The 7873-nt window shown below is 41.4% G+C and overlaps 2 protein-coding genes across 2 annotated transcripts; both read right to left on the bottom strand.

The window, feature by feature from the left end:
* Positions 1-4021: 4021 nt before the first annotated feature.
* Positions 4022-4710, bottom strand: LOC121393420 (cAMP-dependent protein kinase catalytic subunit-like). Its single transcript, XM_041561904.1, has 3 exons — positions 4587-4710; positions 4419-4481; positions 4022-4217 (listed from the first exon to the last, which is right to left on the bottom strand). Exons 1-3 carry the CDS (start codon positions 4658-4660, stop codon positions 4022-4024), a joined length of 333 nt encoding a protein of 110 aa, XP_041417838.1. The 5' UTR covers positions 4661-4710.
* Positions 4711-6513: 1803 nt separating this feature from the next.
* On the bottom strand, positions 6514-7284 carry LOC121403717 (protein kinase C eta type-like). Its single transcript, XM_041591522.1, has 2 exons — positions 7075-7284; positions 6514-6780 (listed from the first exon to the last, which is right to left on the bottom strand). Exons 1-2 carry the CDS (start codon positions 7183-7185, stop codon positions 6565-6567), a joined length of 327 nt encoding a protein of 108 aa, XP_041447456.1. The 5' UTR covers positions 7186-7284; the 3' UTR covers positions 6514-6564.
* Positions 7285-7873: the final 589 nt, after the last annotated feature.

Genomic DNA, 7873 nt, shown 5'->3' with positions numbered 1-7873 from the left:
TTCATTTTGAAAAAAATTTTTTTTCCCATGACAGTATCCCTTTAAAGGGGACATATACCCTCCCACATAACATGAAATTGTTCAGTGTTTCCTTTTCTCAGTGGGGCAAATTCACTAACCGACGAAAATTTGCCAGCGCTGGCTTTGCACACATCGCAACATTTCGTCAGGCGTAAATTCGTCTGGACAACGCAAATTCAGGAAGATCCGGAGTTGTACAGGGTACCGAACACTGGCGAAATTACGCTCAGCAGTTCGAAGTTGCACTAGCGTTGGCTAATTTGCATACGGTGTTAAAGTACAATGGCCGTATATGCAGCAGCAAATACATGACATTACACAAGTCCAGGGAATCTTAATACAATTATATAAAGTTGTTATATTGCCCTACACATGTGCCCACAGTATAGTTGATGTGCCATATGTTATCAAATGTAGGCGGAAAGAAGGGTACCCCCAATGTGTTTGATCTTTTTCAGCCTGTCACCCTGTAAAAAGTAAAAGACGCTAGCAATTTTTGGGACTTAGAAAATTTTTCAACTTTTTTTTGAGGAACTCCCATCTAGTCTATTGCACTTCCCCTGGTCTGAGGTGGTGAAGGCAAGTCTGGCGATAGAGGTAACGTTCAGCAAAATCAAAAACGTAGTGAATTTGCGTAGTAACGCTCTTTCGCCAGAGCGAAAATTCGCCGGGTGTTAGAGGGGCAAATTTACTAAACGGCGAAGTGGCTAACGCTGGCGAAAATTCGCCAGCGTGAAGTAATTTTGCCACTTCACCAATTTACTAACAGTGGCCCTGGCGAAAAGTCGCCAGCGCATTAGATAGAGTAGCGCAACTTGGCAGCCTAACGCCTGGCGAAGTTGCACGCGAAGGGGCGAAATTATACAAATTGACTAAGTTTTTTTTTATGAACGTCACCTCTTTCGCCAGAGTTGACTTCGCCAGGTTAGACCAGGCGAAGTGCAATAGAGTAGATAAGTGTTTTACTTTTTATAGGCTAAAAAAGATTGAAATTTTCGAATTTTTTGTTTGTTTGCCCTCCTTCCCCCCTACATTGTATAACATATGGCACCTTAACTATACTGTGGGCACATGTGTAGGGCATTAGAACACCCCTATATACTTTTATTCACTTTCCCTGGGCTTGTGTAGTGTAAAGTGCGCTGCAGCATACACGTCCATTCATTTTTAAATTTGGCGCCATATGCAAATTAGCCTTCGCTAGTGTAACTTCGAACGGCTGATCGTACTATCGCTTGTGCAACTTCGCAAGCGTTCGGTAACCTGTGCGCAACTTCGGATTTTTGTGAATTTGTGCAGCCTTGACGAATCTACGCCTGGCGAACTGCGGCGAAGGCAACGCTAGCGGATTTTCAAGAGGTGAGTAAATTTCCTCCAGAGTGCGAAGTTGCACCAGAGTCTATCTCCTTGGCGAAATTACGCCAGCGTCCTTTAGTAAATCGGCGAAAATTACATCACGCTGCTGAATTTTCGCCCTATAGTAAATGTTCCCCCAGTGGGACAGGAGTGATAGAACTGATCAGGGAGGTGGAAGGGAATAGAACTGAGAAAGGAGGTCAGAAGATACTTCCAGTTTTGTTAAATAAAGGGGGTTCCCTCTCATACTCACCTTCAGGATAAAGTCCCGGAGCTCAGGGCTAAGTTTGTTTATTTCAGCTTTAGCCTCTGGGGTATATAATTGGTCTGCTTTCAGTCCAGTGGAAATCTGAAACAGCGTTACACCCAGCGAGTAATAATCCACAGAGTAATCATACTCTTCATCACTGAGAATCTGCAAATGCACCAACAGAGAAGGTTAATGACGTTTGCTAACAGTTGTGCCAACCCAACAAACCTTTACTATTCTGTTGGACTAGGCCAGTGGGACGCAGGAACAAACCCCTTTGTGGGTCTTTTAGGGGCAAATTTACTAAAGGCGAAGTGGCTAATGCTAGCGAAAATTCGCCAGCGTGATGTCATTTTGTTGGCGTAAATTCGCTAGCGAAGTGGACCTACTCTAGCGCTGCTTCGCACCCTTACGCCAGGCAAAGTTGCGCTCTGGTGAAGTGACGTAACTACACTAATTCACTAAATTGGGATTTTCAGAAACATTACCTCTGGCGCCAGACTTTACTTCGCCACCTCAGACCAGGCGAAGTGCAATAGAGTAAATAAGGATTGGTTCGAAAAAAAAGTTGAAATTCCCAAAAAACGCTGGCGTCTTTTACTGTTTTAAGGGTGATAGGCTGAAAAAGATGGATTTTTTTTTTAGGGTACCCTCCTTCCCCCCTACATTTCCTAACATATGGCACCTAAACTATACTGTGTGCACATGTATAGGGCATTAGAAAACATTTATTAATTCCCTGGCCTTGTGTAGTGTAATGAGTTTGCTGCAGCATATACGGCCATTTTACTTTAACTGCACGCCGTATGCAAATTTCCAATCGCTAGCGCAACTTCGAACCGAATGATCGGTAACTTGTGCGCAACTTTGGATCTCCGTGAGTTTGCACAGCCCTGTCTCATCTACGCCTGGCAAAGTGCGGCAAAGTGCGGTGAAGTGCGGCAAAGCAAACGCTGTTGCAACATCGAACAGGGGCGTAACTATAGAGGAAGCAGACCCTGCGGCTGCAGGGGGGCCCAGGAGGTATAGGGGCCCCAGGAGGCCCTAATTCATATACAATTTCAATAAATATTGGAGAAACAAGTCAACCCCAAAACATTTTGGGGGCCTGAAAAATAATTTGCTGTGGGGCCCAGTAATATCTAGTTACGCCACTGACTTTGAAGGTAAGTAAATTTGTCCCTTAGACTTTTCCGACCCAGGCCCACTCCCCCTAGTGACAACTGTGGGTGCCCCCTCATTGGGGAGGGGATGGGGAGCGGCTTCATTTGGAAAAGATGGAGTTAGGGTTGACACCTGTCCGGACAGCCCAGTTTTTGGAAGGGCTGTCTGGGTGAAAAGTGCCTGTCCGGATTTCCAAATTAGGACATTAATTAATTAATTATTGACATGGCGATCAGCCAATTGCTGATCACCACGTCTTCAGTTCCGCCCCTTATATCATCTGCCCCGCCCTTACAGCACTGGTCCGCCGCTGACATCATCCATCGCCCCCCAACATCATCCATCCGCCAGTCCCCCTGCCCCTTTTACCCCGATTGGAAAAGGTGGCAACTAGGGTGGCCGGGACTGGGGAGGGGGGACTCCAGGCACCTCCATTTCAACACTGTCTGTTCTGAGCTACAAACAGCAATCGCTTCTGCTCTAAATCCTACTTATTACAGGTTGGCCTTTGCTTTTCCCTATATCAGCTACGACTTTCCATACAAAGAAGCAGAGGATTTAGTAACAACCCATATTGGGAATCTTTAAAGGGATACTGTCATGGGAAAAATTTTTTTTTTCAAAATGAATCAGTTAATAGTGCTGCTCCAGCAGAATTCTGCACTGAAATCCATTTCTCAAAAGAGCAAACAGATTTTTTTATATTCAATTTTGAAATCTGACATGGGGCTAGACATATTGTCAATTTCCCAGCTGCCCCTGGTCATGTGACTTGTGCTCTGATAAACTTCAATCACTCTTTACTGCTGTACTGCAAGTTGGAGTGATATCACCCCCTCCCTTTCCCCCCCCCAGCAGCCAAACAAAAGAACAATGGGAAGGTAACCAGATAACAGCTCCCTAACACAAGATAACAGCTGCCTGGTAGATCTAAGAACAACACTCAATAGTAAAATCCAGGTCCCACTGAGACACATTCAGTTACATTGAGAAGGAAAAACAGCAGCCTGCCAGAAAGCATTTCTCTCCTGAAGTGCAGGCACAAGTCACATGACATGGGGCAGCTGGGAAATTGACAATATGTCTAGCCCCATGTCAGATTTCAAAATTGAATAGAAAAAAATCTGTTTGCTCTTTTGAGAAATGGATTTCAGTGCAGAATTCTGCTGGAGCAGCACTATTAACTGATTCATTTTTAAAAAAAAAAAAATTTCCCATGACATTATCCCTTTAATATGGGTCTGATCCTCTCCTATTACCGTTACTATGAAAGAAATCATGTCTGTCGCTCACCTCCGGAGCCACATATCCTAGGGTTCCAGCGCAGCCTTTGGCTTTTCCATTAACGATGCGAGTAGCCAGGCCAAAATCGGCTATCTTGGCATGACCCCTGCCATCCAGCAGAATATTGTCTGGTTTCAGGTCTCTGAGAAGAAACAATGAGAATCCGCATGTTAGATAGGTCTATGGCATACTCTCTACAACTATACCTGCTCCCATTAGTCCTATGAAGGCAGTACTGGGAAAAGAAACTTTTTACAAAAATCCCAGTAAAATAACTTGGAAAGAATGAGTCTTATTATATGACTGAGGGCACAGAACCTAAATAGACAGAATCCTTTCTTACCGATGGATATATCCCCGCGCATGAAGGAAATCCAGTCCGCAAATGATTTCGGCTGCCAGAAACCTAAAACACGGGAGGTAAGAAAACGGTCAGTGATTGTTTATGTAAAGCGCAGAAAACCATTATATCGTTCCCGACTACGGCCTGTTTACTTTCTCTGCCACTTACCGAATGGTTTCCATATTAAGGGGTTTTTCCTGCTGATAAAATGTATACAAGGAGCCTCCTGATAAATATTCCATCACGAAATAAATGTCGTCCTGTAAGAAAGAAAAAATAACAAAGGTTAACAATTCAGGCATTTTTGGGAATATAAAGAAATTGGGGATTTTTGGACAGGTATCTTTTATTCTAACATATCATTATCTCCACAAGAGGGTTGACTAGTTCCATAAACGTAATATTGTTAACTCATCAATCCAAAGATTTTACTGCTATACATGTATCAAAATGTATAAAGTTGGTATTAGGGGCAGATTTATCAAGGGTCGAAGTGAATTCGAGGGAATCTTCCAAGTAAAAAAATTCGAAATTCGAAGTAATTCAACCATCGAATAGGATACTACAACTTCGAATTTACTTCGAATTCGTTACGAAGTAAAATCCGTTAGAATATTCAAATATTCGATAATCGAAGTACTGTCTCTTTAAAAAAACTTTGACTTCAATAGTTCGCCAAATTAAACCTGCCGAAGTGCTGTGTTAGCCAATGGGGACCTTCTAGACCATTTTTCTAAGTCTTTACACATCGAAGTAAAATCGTCGATTTTACTTCGATCATTCGATGGCCAAATTCGGTGATTAATTAAATGTATTTTAATTCGATGGTCGAATTTCGAAGTATTTTTTACTTCGAAATTCGACCCTTGATAAATCTGCCCCTAAGCGTCAGCTTGCAGAGTTATATTCAAAAAATGGATAGAAAAATCCTTTACCATCTTTAAGTGGGTTTTTTTACCTGAGTTCAAAACTCTTTGTACCAATGAAGCAATTAGTTATAGAATTGAAAATATTCATATCCAAAATAGAAAATTTTCTTTCATATCTTGTGGGGTTATTTATCAAAGTCGGAATTTATCTCAATATTTTCTGCTACAAAATCCGATCATATCTGCTCGGGTTTTTTACGCTTATTTATTATAACATTTTCCAAAAAATTTGCAGGAAAAAATTAAATTTTCGCAATTTTTTGGGGATTTTCCATCCGGTTTTAACGTTCTTTTCAGATTTTTTTCATCTGATTTTCACGAATTTCACGTTTTTTTCGGAATTTTTCACCAGAAAACTCCGAAAACGTATATGACTTATATGCAACCTCGACAGGTCTGAGATGCCGGATTTTCAGATTCTGACGTTTCCATCCTCAGGGTTTAATAAATTCTGAAAAATTTGTGATTTTTTAAAAGTCTGATTTTATATAAAAAAAAATCACAAATTTTTGGTGATTTTTGCACTCGGAGTTTAGTAAATAACCCCCTTTCACTCTGAAGAAAGAAATCAATTTAATAATTGTTCTATGGATACTTAACATCATTTCATTATTTTTTAGCCATATTGGTTGTAATACCAAGAAAATAACTTTTTGATTGTTCATCTCATTGTTAATGATAAATTCTTGATGCTAATTTTATTATTATAAAGATCTTTAGTTAAATTGTTGAATTTATTTTATGTTATTGTTTCATCTTGTTAACTGCTTGTTTTCTTTTATGAAAAAAAATAATATATATATATATATAGGCATGGAATTTACATGTTACACGTCATGTACTTTACAGTTACCAGATCATGTGAAACATTATGGCCGCTACTGACCCAATCCAGCATTCTTAGGCTATGGGCAGACGGGCAGATTCGGGGAGATTTAGTCGCCTGGCGACTAATCGCCTCTTCTGTTAGGCGAAAATCTCCCTGAACTGCCTTCTTCCTGCGTTCCGCTTGCTTAAATGAGAAAATGGCAGCGCAATGCACTCGCGGCGCTGCGATTTCTTTGGGCGATTTCGGAAATAGAAGCGTCACAAGTGCATTACGCTGGCATTTCCAATTCAAGCAGGCGGACGGAGGAAGAAGGCAGTTCGGGGAGATTGTCGCCCACAGAAGAGGCGATTAGTCGCCAGTCCCCGAATCTACCCGTCTGCCCTTAGCCTTACTCTGTGAAAGGAAGGGAATTAATCAAAATTAAAAGTTCTCTTACCTTAGACTGAAAAGTGACGTATTCTGGCGTGAGGAACTCGCAGTCCTGGGCAGCTTTTAGTATTTCCATCTCAATCATAACGCTAGACACAAATTCCAGTACTTTGCTCTTCGCAGCCACTTTTACTGCTATCAACTGCTTTGTGTCTAACTCTCGTGCTAGTAGCACCTAAAGTAGATAGTAAGGAGAAATAACACCAGTGAGTAGTACTAGAAGAACTATAGAAGAAGAGATAGATATGTAGGTAGAAGTCTGCAGTTTTGAGAGACCTCAGCCTGCAGACTTGTGCCATTTTATGCTCATCTAACTCCTCGTTGACTTCTAATATCTTTATTATTTACAGTAGAGGGAACATCATCTCTTATCTCTTATCATACATGAGTAATAAGTCCCTGTATATATTCCAGTAGGGACATTATTATACAGTATATAACAAAGCCTTAGGGTGGTGCCATAACTTACCTTTCCAAATCCTCCTTTGCCAAGTACTTTGTAGAATTTGAACCTGCTAAGTACCCCGGTGGGACGCACAGGTCGGACACTGGCACCTGTTGGGATAAATTCATACATCATTTAATATCTGAGCTGAAGAAATACTTAAATCCAAATCAGTTCTCTATAGGGCCATGGGTAGGGAATTTAATACCTGAAGAACCCAATTAAAATAACTGATTCACTACTTACTGGGTTCAGGTTCTTGTTTTGGTTCAGTTTTTGGCTCATCAACCTGCTGGTTGTCAACTCTGAATCTTTTAACCATTCCTTCTTCAGGTTCTTCTGGCTCTGTCCTAGGGCGCTTGGCTACCTTCTTCGGGCTACTCTTTTCTTCATCTATCTTTTGCTTTTTTGGGAGAGCCTCGCCTTCCTCAAAGTTCTCTTCTGCCTTCCTCTTTTTTTGAGGGGCCAAATTGTCCACAACTATCTCAGCCTTTGCCCAAGATGATGGAATGAAAGTGTCCTTCAGCTTTTTATGAAGGCTATTAAGGGCAGCAAAAAACATTGCGGTGAAGCCACGAATATTGCTCTTTCCGGGTCTTTTAGTCATTTGAAAATCTTCTTTTATCTTTCTCTTTTTAGAATTGGGTTCTGAGTCCATAGTTTGTTACGCTAGGCGCACAAGCTATGAGTTGTATAGCACACTCCTACTCCTCCTTTGCTATACTGATGACTTTCTGCGTAGGACTTTCACAAGTAAACTCTGCTGATGACATCATAATGACCTGCTGCTGCTTCATTGTGATGTCGTCAGTTGCAGCTGCAC

This window comes from Xenopus laevis, chromosome 4S, assembly GCF_017654675.1.
Source record: "Xenopus laevis strain J_2021 chromosome 4S, Xenopus_laevis_v10.1, whole genome shotgun sequence".
In the NCBI taxonomy this organism is placed as follows: domain Eukaryota; kingdom Metazoa; phylum Chordata; class Amphibia; order Anura; family Pipidae; genus Xenopus; species Xenopus laevis.
The sequence above is the reverse complement of the archived record's forward strand: the minus strand, read 5'-3'. Positions and strand labels throughout refer to the sequence as shown.

What these genes read in the sequence shown, in the direction of transcription:
- LOC121403717 (XM_041591522.1), bottom strand. Translation starts at nt 7,185, where the DNA reads ATGATGTATGAATTTATCCCAACAGGTGCCAGTGTCCGACCTGTGCGT. An exon ending in GCAAAGGAGGATTTGGAAAG is followed by an intron (nt 6,781 to 7,074) that starts GTAAGTTATGGC and finishes TATCTACTTTAG; the next exon opens with GTGCTACTAGCACGAGAGTT.
- LOC121393420 (XM_041561904.1), bottom strand. Translation starts at nt 4,660, where the DNA reads ATGGAATATTTATCAGGAGGCTCCTTGTATACATTTTATCAGCAGGAA. An exon ending in CTTAATATGGAAACCATTCG is followed by an intron (nt 4,482 to 4,586) that starts GTAAGTGGCAGA and finishes CCCGTGTTTTAG; the next exon opens with GTTTCTGGCAGCCGAAATCA. An exon ending in GCGCGGGGATATATCCATCG is followed by an intron (nt 4,218 to 4,418) that starts GTAAGAAAGGAT and finishes GTTTCTTCTCAG; the next exon opens with AGACCTGAAACCAGACAATA.